We start from the raw sequence: 24,433 nt of genomic DNA, 5'->3' as shown, positions 1-24,433 counted from the left end.
AAGTGCCTTAGTTTTGTAGGTCCCTACAGAGAGCAGCAACTATGACACTGCCCCTGGAAAACAGGAAGGGGGCTAACCCGTTTTCAGGGTTTACCTTGGACGTTAGGAATTAGGTAAGACAGGTAGGACCATCCGACAGCACATTTTGGGTATTAAAAAGTTTATCCTGGGCCTGGAGAGATGACTCAGTGATTAAGAGCAATGACAGATCTTCCAGAGGTCCTGAGTTCAATTCCCAAGCAACCATATGATGGCTCACAGCCATCTGTAATGGGATCTGGTGCCTTCTTCTGGTGTCTGAAGACAGCTACAGTGTACTCATAAACAAATCTTTTAAAAAAAAATTCCCTGCTCCCCAAATGATTTGAAGTTTACTGTTATTATTCAACTATTTTATGTGTGTGCCTGCATGTGTGTCTGTGCACTACTTCATGCCTGGTGCCCTCAGTGCCCAGAAGAGGGTGTGGAATACCCTGGACTGGAGTTGGTTGTGAGCTGTCATAATGGTTGCTGGGTTGACCTGGGTCCTCTAGAACAGCAGCCAGTGCTCCTACCCACTGAGCCATCTCTCCCGCCCTGATTAGAGGTTTTGCCATTTGGTTTTTGGAGACAGGTTTCATGTTTGCAAGGTTGACCATGACTTGCCCTATGTTCCTGTGGATGACCTTGAACTTGTGATTCTTCCTATTTTTGTTTTGTGTTGTTTGTTTGAGACAGGCTTTCCCTGTATAGCCTCGGCTGTCTCTGAACTCATAGAAGCCTGCCTGTGTCTGCCTCCCAAATGCTGGGATTAGAGGTGTGTACAACCACCGCCTGGCTGCCTCTAAAGTGCTATGATTCAAGTGCGGTGCCAGGCATCAAACCCAGACCTGTGCTTCATGCTTGCTAGGGGAACCCAGGCTGCCCAGAACCAACATCTTAAAGGTCCACCAGCCTCTGCCTTCCAAGTGTTGGCATTAAAGGCATGAAGCACCACCTAATTCAAGGGGGGTTTGTTTGTTTTTAAGATCTTTATTTTTATTTGTGTGTATATATGCCATGTGTGTGGAAGTCAAAAGCGGGCATCAGATTCCCTGAAGTTGGAGCAAGAAGCCCATCCGGCTGCCTCCTCCAACACACACACACACACACACACACACACACACACACACACCCAACTGGCTCACAAGAGCAAGTGCTCTTAAAAGCTGAAGCATCCCCTCGATTTGAGTTTTCAAAAACTAAATATTTCATGCCACGCTGCAGATGCCGACAACCACGCTGAACGCCGTGTTGATCAGGGGTCCTTGAAGACCTGCCACTTACCAGCTTTGTCTGACCACCTTATTCGCACAAAGGGACAATAGTCTGGATCTTGAGGTTGCCGCAAGATGAGTGTGCAGTGGTTAGAGCAGTGCCTGTGCAGAGAGACAGACGCTCCCTGGACTGAGTTGTCAGTGTATGTGATATGACCACACTAAGCCAGAGCAGAAAGTGCCTTGAGGAACTCATTCTGGGAACATGGCAGGAAGACGCTTCAGCTCCTGCTCACCAGAGCAGAGCTGTGTGCCTTGGACCTGCTCATTTATACAGGGTTTGCCCTGGACAACCTCCTGGTTCCTAAATTGGTCCTGGGTCAATCAGTTTCCCAGAGTCCCTCTCAGATGTGGGCTGGGTTACCTGCCTAAGTGCTCCCTCCCCCATTCTGCTCACTTAAGGGGAGGTAGACCTCCTTTCCGTTTCCATAGTACTCAGTTTGACCACAGGGTGTCTTGCGCGATAAATTCTCTACGCCCAGTACTACGTTTCTTCGCTTTTCATTTTGAGAAACTGTCTCACTAAATTACCTAGGCTGGCCTTGAACTTGCAGCAAGACGCTCCTGCTTTAATCTCTGGAACAACCGGGACTACAGGACTATGCCAGCACAGGGGGCAGAACTGTTGTTTCCCTCCTGTGCCCTGCTCAAACCTTAGCTTTGCGCAGCCTTTCCAGTAGCTACACCCGCCTTCTAGCAGCACAAAAGATTAAGTACGTGAAGTGAAACTTGTTGGCCAAAGAAAGAAGGGTGAGCACTTTCTCTTTTCAGAGATGTCTGAAATGCCCTGGTTCCTCTTCCTGTTCCTTTGCGGGTGGTGGGGAGCCGTCAACGTGGGTTTGGACCCTGGAGAGATTTGGCCACTGCCTCCTTCTGGTTAGAAAGCTCCATGGATTTGGAACACAGTTGCCAGGTCGTTCTTTCAGGCCTGTACCCAGGTCTGTTCAGGAATCCTCCACTCCCAGAGAAGCGGTTCCTTCCCAATTCGGTTGGCAATGCAGGCCCTGCTTTTGGTGGACCCGATGAGCAGTCAGCTTACCCTGCTGCCTCAAAGAGCGACGGCCAATGATCTTGACCTAAGAGGACGCCCAAGGGTGATGGGGCGGCCCTAAGGAGAAGCCCACCGATGCATCCCGAAACCCATCCATACAAAGGCCATTCCTCAGCCTCCCGCTCCACCGAAGCCGGGTGGAGTCGGCTGAAGCCCGGCGTCTTTTGCGCTCCTGCTGCGCCCCCCAGGCACCCGAGCGCTCCTCCGCTTTCGCGCCCGAGTCCCTCGGGATCTGGTCGGCGCCCGGGACACGGCCCTGTGGCAGCCGGTGCGCCCCAAATGCAGGGTGCATCCTCCAGCCGTCTAGGCGGCCTTCGTTCCGGGAACGGAGCGGAGCCGCCGCTGCTCTGGGCTCCGGGCGTGCGCCCCGGTCGAGCGGCCACGACCCTGGGAAGCCGCGGGAGGCTGGGGGTGGGGACAGGCCGAGGTCGCGGCTCCTCCAGCCCCTTCCGCCGCCCCTCCTCTCGCCTTCCTCGCCCTCTCTTCCCTGGTCCGCCCGGGAGGCCGCCGGCTGGGCCTTTCACCTTCAAGCAAAGCTATGAAGTAGCGGGCGCTGCGGCTCCTGGCGCCCAGCGGGGCCCAGGGGCTCGGCGCACACCCGCCAGCCCGGCCTCGCCTCGCGGGACCCCGGGCGGGACGCACTCCCCGGGCGAGGCCTGCGGGCCATACTACCGCCCTCCCGCCGGCCCGGATTCAGGGCAGGTCCGGCCTGGGACTCTGCAGCAGCCCCGGACAGGGAGAGCGGGGCAGGGCCTCGCCTCTCCGAGGGATGGAGGGGATGGAGGCGGCAGCCAAGCCCGCGCGCCGCTCTCAGTAAGTACGGTGAAGAGCCGGGCGGGATGGCGGGGCACACCCGGGGAGACCCGACTTCCCGCCGCCGCAGAGCTGGAAGGGTCCAGGAGGCCCGCCCTCCCCGTCCATTTTTATTCCAGGTTTTTTCTGAGTTAGAGCTTCCGTGCTAGGAGATACGAGGTCTTCCAGGAAGATCGTCCGGAGGCCTTCAGGGGGACGATCTCACTCCTTAAGGTCTACGGACAAATCTAGAGCGTAGTTCCAGAGTTTACCCGTCAATTTTTCTGAAAGCTCATATTACAACCTGGGCTTCTGGATTGGATCTCAGAGAAGAGGTAGCTGGGCTGCAAAGAGAAACCTAGTACATTTTACATCAGTGGTTCTCAATCTTCCTAATGCTGCGACCCTTTAATACAGTTCCTCGTGTGGTGATCTCCAACCACAAAATTATTTTTGATACTACTTCATGACTGTAATTTTGCTACTGTTACGAATCGTAATATGAATATCTGTCTGATATGCAGTATGTCTGATATGCAATCCCGTGATGTCAAGAACCGCTGCTCCAGATGATCTAGTAGAAAAGATGACTTCTATAATTCTTAAACTTCACAGATTTACTGCTGTGAAATTTTGCGTTATATATGTATCTTGCTTTATAAGATAGGTATATCCAGAAAAGCATATAAATTGAATTATAGTAAATGGCTGTAATGGACTTAGCCTTCAAGAACATCTTATGGTGGGTCCCCATTGCAAGAAGGGAATGATTAACTTCTAATGTGTCGTCTACGCACACATTCCTATACACCGAGTTTACTTCATATGGGACCCAGGTAGACTAGGAAGACTTCTGAGTGTTCTGAGTAATTGTTAAGACACAGTAGCTTATACGATGATGAAAACAGTTGTCACTTCATTCTCTGTAAAGTTAGTGGAATCAGCCCAGCCACCAAAAGGCTGTATAATACTAATGCATCTTGCGATCTCTGTGGACTCGGCCCTTACCTGAGAACCAGGGAGTGCAGTTAAAGGCTCACTGTCCTTGAAGAGTCCTGGCTTGGAATGAAAAGGTTCTGGTTACAAACTTGGCTCCCCCTGTGGCATCTATGTGATGTAATTTCTCTATGCTTCAGTTCTCCATCTGTTAAAAACAATATTTTATTTCTATATTATATAATACATAATAATTATTATATAATAAATGGTATCTTTATTTATATAAAATAGCATTGTAGCACGGACATGTTGGAATTATTTTAGAGAATGTGGAAAGGTTTGGAAAGCCTCTGCTTCACATAGAGCAGATAGCTTATAGTTTGTGACTTTCAGTATCTCCTTTTGAGCACAGCTTGACTCTAGTCTAAGGCACTGGGGTTGGCATGAAGCTGGCAGGTAGCACTGGAGGGAAGAGTATTAACCATTAGCCAACACTGCCATTCTCCTCTGGAGCCTCTTTTAGCCCAGGGCTGGTGGATTACACTGCTTTTCACCATTTTGCATTGGTTACACTGCTTTTCATCACGGTTCACATTTTGCATTGGACTGCCTGAGGCCCTGTTTTGCTCACCCTAAAGATGGGGATAGAAAAACTGGTATTGTTTTCTTCGGCGGGTTTATTGACCATGCTCCAGTAGTCACCCTCCCCAGTCCCCTCACGCCCTGGAAAGGACATTCATTACTCATGCCAGCAGAAAGTAAGCTTGCTAGTAACTTGTTTTACTGTCCTGTGACTTGTCCTTTCCAGTGTTCACATTATATAGAGGACACCCCCTCTTCTTGACGTACGCCATCTGAGCAGGGGGTCTATATCAGGGCACTGTGGAGACCACGCAGGTTACTGGAGCCCACCAGGTTCGGGGTCTCAGCTTCTCTTTTTTCCTGCAGAGCGTCCAGGTCAGGGAGCAGAACCGCAAGCCCCAAGCGAGTGACTCCAGCTATGGCCAGACATGGTGCTGAGCAGCCAAGCAGTGGACCTCTCCAGAGACTTTCACTCTGCCCCCAGGAAGACCGACCATCTAACCTGATGCCCCCCAAGCCTCCCAGGACATGGGGGCTGCAGATCCAAGGTTCTTCTGTGCTGGAGTCCAAGGTGAAGGCCTTGAAGGAGAAAATGACAGCAGAAAAACAGGGGACAAATCCCCGTCCCACTTCCTGTGAGCATCCATCCACCACAAAATCCAAATGCCACCACGTCAAGCCTGGAGCGGTCTGGAGCCTACCAGAGGGCTCTACTCTACCAGATGCCCTCGTGGTCCCCCATGCTCAGAACCCTAATGATGGACATCTGGCCAGCCATGTTAATGAGCAGAAACCTGCCAGGAACAGTGGATCCAAGCCATCTACTCCTGACAGCTGGAGTGAGCAAAGCCGGTGGACTCCAGAAGCAGTGTGGATGCTGGCCGATCATGAGGAGGACCCAGGACCAGGGGCTGGCTCTTTACAAGAAAGTCCCAACAACCAGGTTTCTGCGGGAGAGCCACAGGGGCCTGGTCCTGCAAAACCACCCACTTGAGCAACCTGAAGAAGGGAAGGCCGTACCCGCTTGGAGATGGTCTGGTCACAAAGGGAGATCTGGGCAGCACAGCCCTAACCTCCAAGGAGGATTTAGTTCCCAGGACAGACCAGCCAGAGATGTTCTGGAGAGCTGGCAGCCTGGAGGCTCTGGGCTCTGCTGCAAATGCTTTGTCCCTGTCTGATCGGGTAGAGAGGAACCGCCTCCTGCTGCAGGAGATGCTGAAGGTTTGCAGACAGAGACCTCCCACAACAGGGAGCCCAGAACGGACTCGATCCTGGGACAAGGATGCATCAGGTGAGCCTCACTTTACCTGAGTTGGAGCAGATAGGACCTGGTAGTAATGCCACCCACATAATCACTGTCCGTCTGGGACATAGGGTCCTTTGTAACGCACATGCAGCCCTAACTGCCCCACAAATCCTGTGGCCCTCCAGATCATTGCGAGGCTAGTCTTTGAGCTTAGGGACAGAGGCCCTGAGCCTGGTAGCTCTTTGTAGATCAGCTGCTTGCACTCCCTCTAATGATGTTGCCCCACGCCATCCCCAGTGTGGCAAAGTGCCCTCTGGTGGGCTAGCAGACAGAAGCACATCCCCGAGAGGGTGAGCATCCTGCCCACTGGGCCGAGGACCACAGGAACCCTGCTGGAGGTGTGCACTCAGACTCGGGAAGGCATCCTTACCCGAGGGCATGTATGGGTTCTCCTAACCAATCCAGGGTCAGCCACAGCCTGACAGCCTGTGCCTCCACTTCTCAGATCAGAGCTTTCTAATCCCAGCGCAGTGCAGATTAGATTCTAGTGTGTGGACTTGGGGAGCACAGGCAGTTGGCCCACATGGAGGATAGAGCATCTCTCCCCTGTGTTCACCAGTTGGTGGCTCTGCCCTGATCTCTGCTTCTGCTCTGGGCCCTAGAGCGACCAGCGGGAGACGTGGACTGGGACTCGGGCAACCCCCAGCAGGACTCAGGTCAGAGCAGGTAAGGGCTCTTCCTTACCACCATTCCTCCATATTCTGTACCCCAGAGCAGTAGGAAACCTTGCAAAGGCCAGTGGAGACAGGCAGACCTTCGCCATAGATGGTGGCCGCTGCCAACCATCGTTCTTGAGGCCCCATAGAAGGCACCAGGCTGCTGCCTGCCCATCATCTGGGCCAAGCCACTGGGTGCAGAGGTCTGCAGCAAGCCTTCCAATTACCTGCTCAGGGTCCTGGAGGCCACTTCCCCTGCCCAGGCTTCTACCTCTTTTAACAGGAGAAATGGAGAAGTCATAGTTATCTTCTAGTCCACAGGGTTATTGTGAAGCTAATGGGCTTGGTGTGAAACTCCTTGGGGGAAGTACAGGAATACAACTTTAAAAAAAAAGAATTACTTATTATTAATAATTTGTAATTATGTTATTACTATAATTAATTATTATGTATACTAGTACACTGCAGCTGTCCTCAGACACACCAGAAGAGGGCATCAGATCCCATTACAGATGGTTGTGAGCCACCATGTGGTTGCTGGGAATTGAACTCAGGACCTCTGGAAGAGCAGTCAGTGCTCTTAACCATTGAGTCATCTCTCCAGCCTGGAACACAGCATTTGAACTTGACCTGCTCTTTTTCCTAATCAGAGGAGTGTGCAGGGCTCAGGGCCAAGGATTTCCCGCCCAGCCTCTCAGCAGGTCCACAGACTGTTTTCTAGCCCCTTCCTTTCTGGTTTAGGAAAGCTGGTGTCCAGATAGATGGGAGAGGTGAGCAGTGAGTCTGGAGGAGTGGAAGAGAATCCACACCTGAGGTGTGGCGGGGGCCGCATGGGGCCTGAGCCTCCGCTGGTGCCCGCTCAGAGGCTGGCCCTTGCCTTTGTTGGGACATGAGGCTGGGAGGCCTTGGGTCTGGGAGTGGCTCCTTTTCCCACAGCTGCACATGACATCAGTCTGGGAAGAGTCTCATGATGTCTGCCCACAGTAGTAGCTTTGTCTCTTCTCCCTGGTCAGGCCACTCCCTGTGTATGTCACTAAGATCGACCCGTCCTGCCCAAAACACGGGCCAGACCTCTGTAACAGAATGCATCTTTTTTTTCTTTTCTTTTTTTCGGAGCTGGGGACCGAACCCAGGGCCTTTCGCTTGCTAGGCAAGCGCTCTTCCACTGAACTAAATTCCCAACCCCATCAGAATGCATCTTATAACGACTTAAAGTCGCCATTTTTGCAGTTTAGGGGGCTGGGAATCCAAGAGTGAGAAGGCAGAAGAGTCCGTGTTTTGTGAGGGCCTGCTTCCTCATAGACGGCATGTTCTTACAGTGTCCTCGCAGCGTAGAAAGGGACAAGAAGGTTTTCTGGCGGACCTTTTATATGGGTGGCAGTTTGTCCCCTTGTTCTGATCCCATCACACTGGGGGTTAGATGTCACCATACAAAAATTGGGAAACGTAGCCTGCTTTAGCAAAACGAGGGTGCCCAGAGTTGGGATTGTACTCAGCTTGGGGGGGCAGGTGGAGAGATGTACGTCTAACTTGACTCTTCTTCTGCCTTCCGGGCTGCCGGTTTCAGCCTCTGACCACATCCTTATCTGACCCCGCCACTGTGGTACTCGGTGGTATTCTGCTCCTTCTATGCTCTCTCTACCTGCAGCCCTCTGAGAGAGCCTTGCAAAGGCTCCTGGGTGCTGTGGAGAGGGTCCCTTTCCCTGCAGCTCTCCCAGCCTCAGCTTCCAGCCCACTCCAGTGTGATCACAAGGAAGCACAGCTACTGGGGTTTTGCTCCGAGTCCTTGTAGAAAGAAGGCAAGCCCCTGGCCTGCTCACAGAAAATGAGTAACAAAACCTGGTTCTCTTAAAGGAGCCGCTCAATCAGGGCTAGGGAAAGATTTCCACCCATGCCCGTGAAGATAGTTAGAGCTCTCAGGACTAGGCTCCTAGGTCGGTTTAACCTGACAGGCCGTCTGTAACCTTGGGTTCTATATCAGAATTCAAGTATGAGGGCCCAGTGCAATGGCCCATAACAGCAAGCCCATCTGTCACTCAGGAGGCTGCAGAAACAGAGGTACATGTCCCATGGCTGCCTGGGCTACCTAGTGAAACCTTGTCTAGAAAATAGACAGACAGATCTCAGAAATGGCATGTGTGCATATAGATTGTATGATTCTCATATGTATTTCTGTGTATGTATGTGTATATATGATGACTCAGTGTTATGTGTCTGAGGGGAAATATAGGCTTGTTTTAAGATTCTGTTCCAAGATTAATAAAATGTCCCCTTAGAGTGCCTGGCATATAGAGCCACAGGCATGAAGGTCAAGTCCCTACTAGGTAGACAGTTAGGCTGAAGGGCCAGGGAACGTAAGTCCAGCCCTGCTGTGTTGTCTGGATACGCCCCAGGGCTCCCCTCTCAGTGAGATGGACTTAGGGATGCCCAGAGTCTTGGCTTCCCTTGGCTCATGCCCCAGGAGTGCCAGAGAGCACTCAGGTCCTGGGCTCAGAGCCTGTGCTAAGGGGCGGAGGACCTGAAGCAGAAGAGTGGTCTGTGCTTGTAGCTGTCTGTCTCAGTGGCTGCCCATCAGTACCTGCCACACTTTGTTCTTTGAGCACTGCAAACTCTCTCGGGGCTTGAAGAGCAAAAGGTGCTGCTTCCCGTTCAGTCAAATTTAGAATCTGAATAAACCATGCTACAATCACAGAGCCATGACAGCCAGGTTAACCCAAAGGCTCCCAATTGTCACTCTTCTACAAGACGACAGGACAAGTTTGCATTGATAGCAGAACCCAGTGCTTGGGCCTGCTGTATCCGGGCCAGCTTGTTCCAAGGTGACCTTAAGGGGTCAGCCATGGACATGAGCCACCAAAAGACTCAGGACCTCAGATCCTACAGGAGACCTTGGTTCCCTACTCCCAGGGTTGTTCTCTAACACAGGTCAGGCTTTTGCTCGGCCCTGTTGGGCTAAGACACTGTGGCCTGTTGAAAGAGCAGGCCAGCCACTGCCATTTTCGTCCTCCGGCTGTATGCCAGGTCCTGTGTGAGCAGTGTACATCTCACTTAGTCTGTGGACAGATCTTAGCCATTGTGTTCGCTCTGCTGACAGAGCTCTCTAGGGGAGGCCAGGTAACTTGCCCGGGGCTTGGAATCAGGACTTGCACTCAGGTCCCAAGGCTTATGCTCTGACTGCTGTGGGACATTGCCTTGAGCCACCCTTTTTGTGCCTCCACAGGTCATCCCTTAGATGAGCAACCCCTTGGGCTGGGCATCTGGGGCCTTCTACATCCCTGCAGCTTGATCTGCTCTCTGCTGTGGGGGAAGAGACATTCAAGCCGGCTTGCGTGTGTCTGTGCTTTCACACAGAATCACCCTGCTTTGCTCTCATGGCTCTGCCCGCTGGCCCCTACTGCCACCAATGCTCACAGGTGTCTTTCTCCTTGAGTTCCTGGAGGCAGGAGCTGTGCCATTTTGGGACAGGTACTCAGAATGTGTCTGACAGAGGCAGGCGGGAAAGAGCTGACTGAGGGGTCCCCGACAGCTGGAGCCTGTGTGGGCTTGCAGGGGTCTGGATGGAGGCGAAGGAGCATCCAGATGGGTGAAGGAGGCTGCGGCCATGTTTGGGAGCATCTGAGGTGGGACGTGTGGTAATTGGTGGAGGGTAGCTGCCCGAGGAGAGCCTGGGACTGAGCTCTCGTTTGGATGCAGAGGCATTCAATGGTCTCCTTCCTGCTCCAGTTGCCTCCTCCTACACAAAAGGTAGTTTTAGCTCCTGGTTACGTGGGTTTGTGTGAGTCCTGTGGGCTAAGGTGCATCGAGGAGCCTAAGAAGAGGGTTTGGAGGCCATCTTGAGTCACTGGCCATTTTTTTGGTATTTTTTGGATCCAGAGTGTCAGGGATTAGTTATGAGAAGCTTTCTAGCAAAACTTGAGGATGGGTATTTTGGGGTCACAGAGGTCACTGAGGAGTGCCCAGGGCGAGATGTCACTGGAGCTGTTGTGCCCCATGCTGCTGGCTTACCCTCCATCCCACCACTGCCCTTATCCTGCACCAGCCATGCAGATACAGAGACACAAAGAAAGCTGTGCACTTGCAGTCCCAAGATGCTCAAAGGAAAAACAAAAAACCCAGCAAAGCAACACATGAAGCCTTTAAGTGCTTAACCGCTCCATGGTGTCCAGGATTCTGTTCCCTGGGTTGACCCCACACAAAGCCAGTGCTTCGGAAGGTTCAGGTGCTCTGTTTGTGTGTCGAGCTTGCCACTGCACTCACACTCACTCCACACAGCGAATCCTCCCGTGGCTCAGCCCTGCCTGACCTGGGAGGAGCTCACAGGAGTTAACATCTTCAAGGTGGGAGGGAGCTAAGCTGAGCTCAAGGAAAGTCCCTTCTGGGAGTGTCTCAGACATCTGCTATGCCAGCCATCCCTGTGCCCCATACTGAGCCCCTGCCATGCTGACCTGGTCGTGTTCTGGGCCTCAGTGAGGAATGTGTCTTCATTCTTTGGGAACGTGGCACAAAGCTGGTCTGCCCTCATTGGAAGGATACATTACTGGTGTTAAGTTCTGACCTGCCAATGGCCTTTTCTTAGGAGCCCTTTCTTCCTCCTCTGTGGAGAGAAGGGCATTGGCTTTCCTCTGCTCCCTGCCAGCATCTTCCTGCCCCCTGTGCTGTGGGAGTCACCTTTTCCACAGAGCCCATCAAAGGCTTTTGCAAGTCTGGAGCAAACCCAGTAAGCCCTCTCAAGCTGCACCCTGACTTCACTTCTATCCATGGCTTCTCCTTGCCAGCCGCAGTGTAGCCTCATTGGCAGCTGACCTTAGTTCATGTGCAGGGATCCCCGACCCAGAGCGAAGGGGTGGAAGTAACACTAGGGGTGGACTAATAATAGACACAACAGTAATGCGTGCTAACATTTGTGGAATTTTACTGTCTTTGGAGGGACTATTTCTAACAGCTGAGCCCTTGTTAGCATATGAAGAAACTGAGACCTACCCCTGAGGGCACTCACCAGATGACACTTGTGGGCAGGGATGGTCCAGGGGTGACGATTCCTGGAGCACACTGCAAACCCCTTCTTTAGGTTTCATTCTGTGGGTGACCCATGGACTGAAGAAGGGTGCGCCTTCACAAACCCTCGATCTACAGCCAGTTCAGACCCACTCTTCCTCCCCCCTTCTCAGGACAGCAGTAGTAATGTCTGTCCTTGACTGTCAAAGCGACCCCTTCTGCATGCTGCCTACGTTCCCTTCCCGGCCTGCAGCCCAGAGCTTGTCAGGTTTGTCTCCAGTCCTTTTCCTTGATCCGTCTTCCTGAGATGAAGGGGTTATCACTGTAATCCAGGATTATGTAGCTGCAGAGAAAGATCTCTCCCCCCTTGGTTTCCCTGGCTGTGAGAGAGATTGGAATCTAACCTGCCTAGCTGGAGGGGTGCTAAAGTCATCGTTAAACTTGTCCCCACTCCAAGAACCTGGGCAAGAACAGAGGGCAGAGGTCACAGGCTCCCTTGGTCCTCAGGATGCAGGTGGTGTGAGGGTTAGAGGCAAGGGCCTGACACACCGGTGGATCTCTAGCTCCCCCCAATAAGTAGTTCTTTGGGTGGTCACTCCATAAGAGCCAGTGTTGTCATTCAAATGGCCCCTAGGTGGCAACTCCAAGGCCCCCCCACCCCCAATAACCTACCTGGTCCAAGACCCAGACTCACAGGAGAGCAATGTGAGCCATCTCTCTCCTGAAGGCTCGTGCTTACAGGTGGGAAACTGCTACCCTGGAGGAGAAGTATTTGGTTGCCTTATTCCTACATCCTGTCCCAGCAGTAATGGGCTACTGAAATTCAGGCTTTAAGATGCTGATAAATACTGTTCACTTATAGGTGGTATTACCTGTGCCTGGCTTTATACTACCCGGTTTTGCCAGGAAATTTCCAAAGGACTTTAAAGAACTGGATTGTGGGACATATTGGGGGAAATGGGGCACTAAAGGCCTCAGTAGGCAGGATACAGAAGGACCACGGGAATTGAAAGCACGTGCAAAGAAAAATAAAGATCTGGGCTGGTGGTGAATAAAGATGCCAACAGCCAACAGCTGGCGCACAGGCAGGGTTTAGCATCCCAGGACTTCCGACATCAGGGAAAGAAGGTGAAGGGAGGAGGAAGCCGCCACGGGTCAGATGACAGGCAACATGACACTTGGGTCAAGCACTCATCTGCGATTAAGCAAGGATTCTGGATGGTGTTTTCTTCTCCTCTGGAAGATACAGGAAACTCTACCATTCAGCTCCTCCAAGGCTTCAGGCATCTGCATGGAAGGCACAGCAAGAGGAGAGACAGTGTCAGTGCATCCACTGCTCCACCACAGTCTGCTTTCTCATTAGGAAAACAAAAGGCCTCCCAGGAATTCTGAGGCCTGCAAAGAAGGAGGTAGAAACAGCTTTCGAATGACTCAAAAGCGTTTTTTAAAAAAATCTGTTGAGCGAGTTCTCATTTGAAGTCCATAGAACACTCACTTCCTAGTTTGAAAATTGGTATTTGAGGAGCAAATTAAACATCCAAACTTCATAAAATCTTCCTAAAAATGTATCTTAAGGAAGCCAAATAGGTCCAGATGATGGCCGTTCTACTGTATAGAAGGCTGTTGACTAAGAATGTGGAAAGCAAGAGAATCAGAAAAGCCCACATTCTGTAAATCCTATTAAATTAGCAATTTAGTTTAAAAAAAAAAAAAGAAGAACTGGATTGTGGGTTTCAGTTCGTGATAAGAAAGGTTGGCCCTCGGGCTCTTCTCTCTCTCTTTAGTCCAGGGTCAGATTGGGGTCTTCCTCAGGGAGAGTCTGAACCTATCTTTCTAGAGTGGTGGGCAACCCTTGGCATGGTGTTAGGAGGTGGGCGATCGCAGGAACAGACTTGGCATCCCACAGTGCTGCCGGCTTGTTTCACTGAGAGGGTAGGGGGAGAGGGAGAGAGGGAGGGAGACAGAGAGAGACAGAGACTGGGAGGTGGGGGGGGGTGCACCCTTCTCAAGCTGACAGGGCCACCGTCTCCAGGGTGCACAGTGACGGTGGCGTCCTGGCTTTGCTGACCTTGGCTGCAGTCTGTGAAGGTGGCTGCCACTCTCCTCCCTGCTTGGCAAGTTGCAGCATAGATGCCTCCAGGCAGCCAGAAAGCCTGCCTTTCTAATCAGTGGAGAGAAACTAGCTTTGTCTTTCAGACTAAAGCAGGGCAGTTGATGAAGGGGGGAGGGTGGTGGACAGCTGTTCCTAAAAGGAAACGGCGAAGCTAGAAATGGCTTAGAAAGCTGGGGGCAAGGCTGATCTCGGCGGCAGCATCTGGCCAGCTGCCGAGGGGCCCTCCTGCCTGCCCACCAGGCCTTGTGACAAATGCCCTCCGACAGTCGCAGAAGCACAGCTGTCACCGGAAGGCTGTGAGCATGTCGGCTGGAAGCCAGAGGCCCGCTGCTGCAGGGGCACCTCTGTGCATGGTGACCTCATTATCTCTGCTGTTGGAACCGGAGCCCTCGGGAGCACAGCTGCTCTCAGCTGCAGTTTGAGGAGCTGCTTGCTCTGGAAGCCATGTCAGGGGAGCCTCTCTTGCCAATGGAGGCCTCGTGGGGCAGCAGGCCTGCAGAAGTGCTTTTGCATCACTGTGGTGAAGCCCTCCTTCCGAAGGCCCGCCTGGCCCTGCCAGAGCTCATGGCACAGACGGTGCCTTTATGCTAGCAGCCTTTCCCCCTCTGGCCCAAAGCAATGTTCAAAACACACGACAAAAAACACACACAAAAAAACATCATCTGCTCAGAGCCAGTTCAAGGATGTCCCAAGGAGCCTGGAGGCTTTGTCCACTCCTGTCCTGAGTCCCTAGGACCTTTCTGAGATCAGGGTGTGGCGTGAGGAGGGATTTGGGGGTACGGCAGGTGTGAGAGCTACGCCCTCCTAAGCCTTTGGCTAAGTTCTCTTTCTGGGGACCCTCCCTATAGGCAGAATCAAGCACATGTGGATGCTGGAGTTACATCAAAGCCTGTCTGACCTCAGCCACAGACACCCTTGCCCACCCCGGCACCCATGGAGGGAGAACAGGACATGGAATAAGTGTTAGGAGCGGATGGGGCTGGCTGTCGTCCGCATCACTGCCCAGCTCTCAAATGTGCCCACATTCCCCTCCAGTCCTGACACTCTCATCTGTCAGGCTCAGGGAACACCTGGCCCTGCCCAGCCTGGCTGTGAAGAGGGACTGCGGAGAAAGCCATCTTGTCATGGGGACATGTGGGCTGTCCTTACTCCTGGAACTTGGGTGTCACGTCTGGGATACAGCTTTGGAAAGAGGCTGTTGTCATTTCTGCAGCTGTGCGCTGACCAGGGAGGCAATGCATCTGGCTAGTGGGTCAGCACCAGAGGACCCTTGTTATTATGGAAGTCCAGCCATATGTTGGCTTGGTTTGAGTCCAGCTTAATTTCTCTCTGCCCTGACTCTGTGAGGCCCGAGTCGACTCCTCCTGACAAGTCTTGATTGAGACCATGACAAGAAAACACCAGGATTTATAAAACGTTATCCCCCAAAGGACCAAGACTATAACAGGCGGTGCCTTGGCCCCGTGGCTAAGATGGGAGCCAGGGACAGTGCTGTGTGGGCTCCAGTGGGTGCTTGTGTAGGTGTTGTGAGACAGAAGGAGACAGGGAGGCCATGCGTGGAAAGACCATCTGTCTGGGCACAGGCCCAGATGCATAACCTCGGGACCTTCTCCTTCCCTCTTCCTCAAAGCTCCTGCTTCTGCCCGGGGAGCAAAAATAGAATAGTCAGACCACCATGCCCGTTTTCTAGCCCCTGAGCAGACATCCAAGGTCAGGTTGCTCCTCTCTGAGCTCAGGGTGTTTCCCAGCCTCGGGGTGGGGTGAGTGGGGGAGAGGAAACCTTGTGCATGAGTAAGAAGGGAAAGGCTGTGTGTAGAAGGCTTTTCCTGGCAGAGCTGGGCTTGACACCATTAAAGCCTCCTAAGCTGCATTATTTTCTCCTAATCCCCCACTGTCCATCCTGGCCGGTGCTACCCTGCAGGACCTTTGTTCCCAAGCTGGAGCCTGTGCTGAGTGCCAAGCATGAGGAAGCCAAGCATCTACTCGGCCGTGCCCGCATGAAGGCCAAGACCCAACCTCTCCGAGCCAGCCATGATATTGTGCCCACCATTGCTCAGGGCAGCCGGTGAGTGGGGCTTACGTCAGGCTGACCTGGGAGGGCTTGTGGCAGGGAAGGGTCAGTGGGACAAATAGCTGAAATAAGGCCAGAATGCCTCTGTTCTCTCCTCCGTGTGTGTGTGTGTGTGTGTGTGTGTGTGTGTGTGTGTGTGTGTGTGTGCACGCATGCGTGTGTGTGTGTGCATGCGTGTGTGTGCATGTGTGTGTGCATGCACTCACGTGTGCACACTTGTGTGTTGAGCATCTGCAGTGTGGTTGTTTAGTCAGTCAGCACGCACAGTGGAGTGCCATAGGTTGAGATATAAAGGTAAATAAAATGTGTGACCCGCACTCTCTGGGGCATAGAGATCACAGTCTCCAGGGAGAGCGACAGACCAACACCTAATCAGTTCTGTGTGTTAGCGTGGGGAAGAGGGACGAATGTGTGCAGAGGTGGCAAATGTGTCACTGCACCTGGAAGGGACAGGCTCTGGAGGAGGTAGCTCCCCAGATGGGATTTACGGGAGCTGTAAACGTTCACTGGACAGATTCGGGGAGGAAGCTGTGAGAGGAGGCTCTGTGCTCCAGAACCCAGTCAGCTTGGAAGAGAGAAATCTATGAGGTAAAGCATGAAGGCTAGAGAGCGTCATAGAGGCCGGCGTGGAGGACCTCCAGACCCACTGAACAACCGCTCATAGGTTCCTGCACTGCTTTGGGGCTCCTGAGATGGATAAAGAGGGAGTTAAACAGATAGAACACAATAGCGTAGCTGTCTTTCTACGGTGCCCTTCTGGCCCTGAGCAGTAGGATCTGACAGAGAAAGGCTGTGACTATGGTACTCATGGAAGGTTCAAGAAGACAGGCATGGTGACTTCCCAGAGATGCCCACAAGCCAGGACCAAGCTGGATCACCAGGTAGCAGACAAACACTACCCACATTAAAATCTGGTCCTGCCGGTAGTTCATGTGTGCCTTAGGGAGACTTCTGAATTATTAGCGATCATCTTCCAGGGTGTGAGGTTACCTGAGCTGATGTACAAAAGGCCCACTTGATATATTAAGTGCTGTGGACCCATGGGCTGCCAGCTCCAGGTCCCCAACACCTCATTAATCAGCTTGGAGGGCAGGAGAAGAGGAGGCATTCAGGACAGAGCCCAGAGTTCTGACTTGTATCAGAGTGTTCATGGGCCCCTAGCCAAAGGGTGATGCCTACATTCAGGCTCAGGCTTTAGAGGGGACGGGTCCCAGAGCAGCCATCAGAGATGTTTATTGAGCCGCTGGATACAGGATCATTAGAGGTGAGGCCAGACCTGGAGATGTGAGTCTTATGGTGAATGCATCCTGCTGGAGCTGCAAGGGCGAGTGCATCCCATGTGGAGAGACCAAGAGAAGAGGCTGGGGATTCTTGGACTAGCACCACATTATATGACTGCCCAGGCCACATGCCTGTCCCCGGCTCCCTGCTTGTTCTTTTTATGGTACCCCTTGAAGAACTGCTTACATGTGGAATTCTCTCTCCCCCCACACAAATGCAGCCACTAGTCACGCTCTGAGCTGTCTGTCAGGCCATGCCATGTCTTGCCAGACCCAAGCAGGCCCACCTCTGCAAAAGGCTTCACAGGTATGGTGGGCGTATTGGGTCTGCTTGACTTCTTCATCACTCTGCCTTAAGGAGGGCTCTTAGTAAATGTGTCATGTGCTCTTTGACGGGGGAGGCGTGGGATGCTGGAACTGCTTACTAAAGGCTCAGGACATTCGCAGAACCACCACGACTCCCTTGCAAGCAGAGGCCTCTCTATTCAATGTCACTGTGACTCTTAAGAGAGGAGCACAAGAGACCCCAAATCCTAGTAAATATGCCTTTCAGGCTAGTCTTTCCTTTCCATGGTGTGCCTTGTCTCCCTCTAACTAGAGAGGGCTCACTGGGATGCTGGCTTCTTTTCCACATATCCAGAGGGAAGTCTTAGACAGCCAAGGTACTGCTGCCCGGTTTTCTATGGAATTACACTGGAGTGGTGGAGTGGTGAGGCACACATAGACAAGACTCTGCAAAGCAGACTTCCATGTGCTTTGTCCTTTTGGGAACCTCCTTCCCTAATTCATCCCGGCTATTCTTTCACCCCAGGAGCTATTGTGAAGTAGGTTCCCGCTTTCCTGGCTCTGAAAATGCTATAAAAACGCAAGGTGACCTACTTCAGCAGCTGCTGTGTCCAGAAAAGAATTACTATGACTTGGCAGCGCTGGTGAATCCTCAGAGGGTAGAGCTGAAAAATCTGCACCAGATGGCTCGCTGCAGCTGCTTCAAAAGGTTACGCTCCATCAGCTCACCCTGGAGGGCAGGCAGAGTTAACGTGGGGATGCCGTGCAGCTCCCAGGCCTCAGCTCGAAGCAGGAGGTCCTGCCCCAGCCCCTCCTTACCACTCCTTCCGAAGAACAGCTTGGCACAAGAGGAGGGAGGAGGGGCAGGCAGAGCAATCTGAAGACTCTCTTCAGCCTAGGTCTACCTAGAGGGGCCTGGATCCTGGCCTTTCCCAGGAGGGAGGGGTGGAAACAGATGTGTTGTCCGGAAGCCAATTCAAATAGAAATTGAGCAGCTCCTGGAAGTGTAAGCCGTCGCCACCTGGGGAAAAGGCAGACTTAGGTTGGTATTAATCCTGAGAGAGTGCCCTGGGGAGGTTTGTCCTGTGTGACCAGAGGCTGTGTGTGGCTGCAGAGCTGGCAACCAGTAAGTCAATCGTGTGTCCAGGACAGCACTGTCACAGACACGAGGGAAGGAATTCTCCCCACAAAGGCCACGCACCTTCAGCACCACAGCGGAGGCTCTGGGCTCAGCTAGAATCCTGTTCTTCCGGGGCAAAGCCTTGAGAGGCAAAGCAGCTCTGGACGTCACTGCCTTAAGTGCATGTGTCCCAAGGCCTCTCCCCTCCCTGTGCCTGGGTCTGTGTGGCCTTGGAGTCTGAATTATTGCATTGCAGGCTTTCATGATTAGATCTTTATTTTATTCTTATTATGATGATGAGGTAGGTTTTGTGGGGTTTTGTTTTGTTTCATTTTCATCTCATGTGTGGTCCTAGCTGGCCTGGAACTCACTTGGTAGCTGAGGATGGTCTTGAATTCACAGGCATTTACCTCTGTCTCTGCCTCCCAGGGGCTGGAGTCAAAGGTGGACACCCCCTTGTCCATCAGTGTCTTGCTTATGGGATGGGATCTCACTCTGTAGACTAGACTTTCTTGTAGTCAGAATCCTCCTGCCTCAGCCTCTTGAACGCTAAGATTGGGGATATGTATCAACACACACAGCTATTGGTTTTCCATTTAAAATAAAAAATAATATCTCTCTCTTTGAAATGAATTCTGAGATGGCTCAGTTCAGCATCTGTGTGTAAACTTAAGGCTAAGGCGGGGGCTCATGGAATACAGACTATTACTGTATCGCCCTGAGAACAGGCTTGCTTTTTTTTTAAAAGATCTATTTATTTATCATGTATAAGTACACTGTAGCTGCCTTCAGACGCACAGAAGGGAGCATTGGAACCCGTTACAGATGGTTGTGAGCCACCATGTGGTTGCTGGGAGTTGAACTCGGGACCTCTGGAAGAGCAGTCAGTGCTCTTAACCGCTGAGCCTTCTCTCCAGCCCCAGACTTGTTTTTCTTTCCAGAACTTACAGCCCACTTTGCTCCAGCAAAGCAGGGCATTGGCCCTGGATCCCAGGAGGAGGAAGGGGTGGTTCTGAGCCGGGTGCAGACTCTTCAGTGAGCTACGCTGTGTTGTAGAGACCTGACTGCCCAGCTTACCCCGCCTGCGTGCTGGGGTTACCACTTCTGTGGTGGGATAGCACGTGTTTGCTGTTGTTCTTCCAACGCTAACATCTGACTCTGTGACAGACGGAAAGTGGGCGGCACAGGTGCTCAGAGCGGGGACACAGCATCAGGGGGTATTTATTCTGAGTTCTCCAGAGAAGCACAGCCAATAGGGTGTGTCTGTATATGAGGAGGCTTGCGTTTAGAGTTGGCCCCAGACTTGTGGAATCCTGGTGATCCCAAACCTGCAGGACAGGACAGCAGTTCGATGCCAAAGTCAGCTTGCAGGCAAAATCCCTTCTTGCTCCAGAGAGGTCAGAGGTCAGCCTTGGTTTACCTCAGGCCCTCAACTGCCAGATGAGGCCTACCACATGACAGAAGGTAATCGGCTTCATTCAAAATCTGTCGGGTTAAACGTTAATTTTGCCCCCCTCCCCCCAAAATAAAGTCCTCTGTAGTAACAGCTAGAACAATGTTTGACCAAGTATCTAGGTGCTGGAGCCTACCAAGTTGGCCTTAGATCAGCCATTGTGTTTCCAGCCATGGGAGATGCTGCCGTAGTCGGTACAATCTGAGAACTTCTCAGAGATCTCCACCCAGGTTCAGCCAAGCTCTTGACTTACTCTGTAGAAAAGGATTTTAGGATAAGCCTTCGCGAAGCAACGTGGAGCTTATTAAAGGAAGGAGGGCACGTGCTCAGAGAGACAGGTTTGAGTGTGCCATTGAGAGAGGCACGTATTTAAGTGTCCCATCAGTTAGGCACGTGGTTTTTGTGGCCATTGAAGTTACAAAGGACAGGAGCCAGAGCTGGAGAGGAAACAGGGAAGCAGCAGAGGCCTTGAATGTTTAGCCCAAAGGCTGTCACCGTGCCCTGTTTGTGGGTGTTGTGACACTGGCTGTACTGCATGAGGAACAAAGTCAGGAGATTTGGGGGAAACAGGATAAGGGGCCACCTCACTTAAGTCAGTCCCAAAGACTTACTTAGTCCATGGGTCAGTGGGGAAAGCTCCAGAGAGAAAAGGAAGTGTGGGCCTTGGGTCTGGGCCCATTTACATAACTCTGTTACCTGGCTGTTGGGGTCCTGAGAGAGGACTTGTGTGCAGCTGAGCAGGATGTGACCGCCAGCTAGTGTTTTCCAGATCCAAAGCTAAAAAAGGTACAAAGATTCCCCAGCACAGCAATCTGAAGGCAGATGTGGGTGTGTGAGGTAGGACTAGAGCAGGAACTCTGCAGTTGTCCTAGGAGAGGCACCAGGGTCTGCAGTCCATCCCAGGCCCGAGGGATCCTGAGTGGGAACCTCATATCAGGGATGCTCCAAGTCTCAGACTTCCAGGCCCACAGAATAGTCATGGAGACCTCTTCCCACAAGGGTTTTGAACTTAAAACTGTTCCTCACGGTTCACAGGGGGTTGGTCAGGACCCCCTTGGATACCAGAGCCCATGAATGGTCAAGCTGTTGACATAAAAGAGTGTTGCTTTTGCACCTCAATTAGCCACGTCCTCCTGTGCACCTTAAACATCCCTAGGTTACCCACACCCCTCAATGTGATACAAGTGCTTCGTACTGGTAGCTTCTTCTTCTCTTCTATTTTGTACTGTTCAGTGGTTCTCAACCTGTGGGCTTTAACCCTTTTGGGGTTGAATGACTTTCACAGGGGTCACCTATCAGATGTCCTGCATATTGGATATTTACATTACTATTCATAACAGTAGCAAAATTACAGTTATAAAGTAGCAATAAAATAATTTTGTGGTAGGGCTGTACTAAAGGGTCGCAGCATTAGGAAGGTTGAGAACCACTGCTTTTAAGGGGTGACAAAGAGAATAAGGTCCCTACATGTTCTGTACAGATGCACAGGTACGGGGTTTTATTTTCAAATATTTTTATTATGTGATTGGTTGAATCTGCTGACTGTACATGTTTTTTTTTTTTTTTTTTTTGGTTTTTTTTTTTTCCGAGCTGGGGACACCCCCCACACCACAGACACACCACACACACACACACACACACACACATTTACATTACGCACACGCACACGCTTCCACACACATACACACCACACGCGCACACACACATACACACACACACACACACACACACACACACACACACACACACACACATGCACACACACACACACTCGCGCGCACACACACACATGCACATGCACACACACACGCACACACATGTACACACACACACGCACACACACGCACGAGTGTGAGTTAAAAATAAAGAAAGCTGTCTCAGTTTTGTTGAGCAGTGTGTCCTAGGATGTTTTGAGATGTGCTCATCCTGCAGGACTTGGGGCTTGTCCCATGTTTTTCCAAGAGGCTGACTCGGGGTAAACTTGTGGATGTCAGTACCACCGAGCACAGTGTGCCCCAGAGCGGTGAGGCCTGGGCCAGAACACATCCAGGGCAGTGATGCATCCTCTCCACCTTCCTGCATGTGACTTCTCTCCTGTCTCTTCACTAGAAATGGCCAGAGAAGCCCAGCCCCGGATGTGAGGACCACCTCTGCCTCCAGAGAAAGCCTCCAGAATGGGAACTTGAATGACTCCTCCAGCGTAGAGTCCAGCAATGGGCAGTGGCCCAAACAAGGAATGCCCCTGTCTCATGTCCGTTTTGAAGATGAGTCTGCCCGCGAGGCTGAGTTCCGGTACCTGGACCGGCTTCAGCAGCGCCAGCGTCAAGTGTTAAGCGCAGTGCTACACGCTGTGGACCAAGGACCTCTACGCTCCAAACCGGACCTGACCAACTACGTCAACCGCAGCGTGGGAAATGGCTCATTTCACAGGGCTGTGGGCTGCCTGGACCACAGTAACGTCCCTGCACCACCACCTACATGGGACAATGAGAGGAAGTGTCCAGCCTGTGGCAGCTGCCTCAAGGACCATTGCCCTGCTGAGGGGAGAGCAGCCTCTGACCTGAGGGTCCTCCGGAGTCTCCAGGCTGCCTATGAGGCCGAGGCAGTACTGCTGGGTCCCTGTAATTCTCATGGCTTGAGCTCCCCATTCCCAGGGCTCCACACAGAATGGATCCGGGAAACACACATCACAGACACTGTTGCCACACACCCTGAGGAGGAGGACTCTGCCCCGGACAGCACCCACAGTTCAGACAGACAGACAGACAATAAGGATGCCAAGACCTCTCAGCCCAGCAGGGCAGGTGAGCAGATCCATGCCAGCAGCCCACGGGTGTGGCAGCATGGGTCTAGGCCCCAGGGAGGTCCCAGGTGGTCCAGAAAGGAGACGGTGCTGCCCTGTGGACTTCAGGCCTGGTCTCACCTGCCCGAGCTTGATGTGGTTGTAGGGGAGGTACCAGAAGCCAGGGGACCCATACCTCAGGGGACTTTGTTTCTAAAGGAAGATGCTGTGCCTAAAGCTGCCTTGGAACCTAAGAGGCCTTGGTCCCAGGGGCAGCTTGGACTACAGTTAGGAAGTCACTGGGCCCACCCTGAGGACTGCAGGACTCCATGCAGGACAGCTGATGCTGTGCCGTTTTCCAAGAAGCATGGGTCCTCAGGATCAGGCCAACCAGATCAAGTTCCTGAAAGCCATGAGCCTCTGGAAACTCTCTGCACTTCACCCCACCAACAGAGCCATGAAGAGCCCTCTGCACCCCTCCCAGCCTTGCAGCCAACTTTGCCCCTCCCCCCTGATGTGCCAACCCCTCCTTCTTCAAGGAAATCCCTCTGCCCCTTGCCTCCAAGGAGGTCAGTCCAGACTGGAAATCACAGGCAGGAACACCACGTGGATAGCCCCCTGCCTCTGTCCCCTCCAAGAACTGTGATTCTCACCCCACCCCAAACCCAACCCTACAGCCCCCAGGTCAAGCATCCACTGCTGGACCTGTCCAACAACAGCTACAACAGCAGTGTCCCTCCAGGACTGCAGGGGCCCTCAGGAGCGGCTGTCCACAGGAGTAGATCTGTCAAGGACCAATGTTACCAGGAGCCTGGGCTGCCTCTGGAGAGCAGTGGAGATGGTAAGGATTGCTGTCACTCACTCTCCCTCCTAATCACCTTAGATAAGGCCCATACCCTCCACCCCCCACCTCCCAGCACCTATGGGTCCCTCAGAGCAGCAGCAGGCGTGCAGGCGGTAGGGGAGCATGGAACTCTGAGGTACGCAGGGTAGGGGAGCATGGAACTCTGAGGTATGCAGGGAAGCTCCAGTCCACAGCTAGAAGCTGGGCTGTGTGGGAATTTGACTCTGTAAACTAAGAGGAACTGTTGTTTAGAAGGGTAATTACCTGACAATCACCGGCCTCTCCCACCGTCTCACTTCTATGCCCTGCACTGCTCCGTTCACTGTTAATCAGGCTCCTGGGACAAGCTTGTACCTGCCCTGGGCGCTGTGGGGAATGCATAAATATACTCCAGCGGTCCCTGCCCTTAAGGCTGTCTGTGGGATGCGGTGACCAGCAGGGGGAGTGCTACAGCAAGGTGCTGCTCGGAGCCCCGCTTGGCCCTGGCGGCCTGACCTGCAGGTAGATCCTGAGGCTGCCAAGGCCCCTTGTCCTTGGGAGGAGGAGTCATGCCGTGGGCAGATTCCCACCGCTGTGATCCCAGCGGACAGCCGTGAAGTCGCTGAGGCAAAGCCCCTCTCCCCTAGGTGTTCTGCCTCCACCCCTCTCCTGCCCTCCACACCCTGCCCAGCTGTGGCTCCCTCTCAAGTGGGTTCCAGGCTGGCGGCTGGCGTGAACCCAGCCACTTCCTGCAGACCTTCTGAGACACAGTGGCCTTTCTGGAAACCCTGGGTCTGCACCTCCTTGAGAATTTAGTGAGGATTCTCTTAGTGACAGGACCCCTGGGTGACCACTTCCTCTCTCCACACTCATGTTCTCTTATCTAGACA

General features: G+C 52.6%; 1 protein-coding gene across 1 annotated transcript in view; it reads left to right on the top strand.

Moving 5' to 3' along the window:
- Positions 1–2,421: 2,421 nt before the first annotated feature.
- Positions 2,422–24,433, top strand: part of Kiaa1614 (KIAA1614 ortholog) — a 32,780-nt gene continuing 10,768 nt past the window's right edge. Inside the window, 6 exon segments of the mRNA XM_032915600.1 lie at positions 2,422–3,239; positions 5,026–5,630; positions 5,633–5,950; positions 6,568–6,631; positions 15,651–15,794; positions 22,048–23,561. Of these exon segments, the coding sequence (XP_032771491.1) occupies positions 2,422–3,239; positions 5,026–5,630; positions 5,633–5,950; positions 6,568–6,631; positions 15,651–15,794; positions 22,048–23,561 (3,463 nt within the window).

Source organism: Rattus rattus, chromosome 10, assembly GCF_011064425.1.
Source record: "Rattus rattus isolate New Zealand chromosome 10, Rrattus_CSIRO_v1, whole genome shotgun sequence".
Lineage (NCBI taxonomy): Eukaryota > Metazoa > Chordata > Mammalia > Rodentia > Muridae > Rattus > Rattus rattus.
Note: the sequence above shows the minus strand (reverse complement) of the source record. Positions and strands in the feature narration are given on the sequence as shown.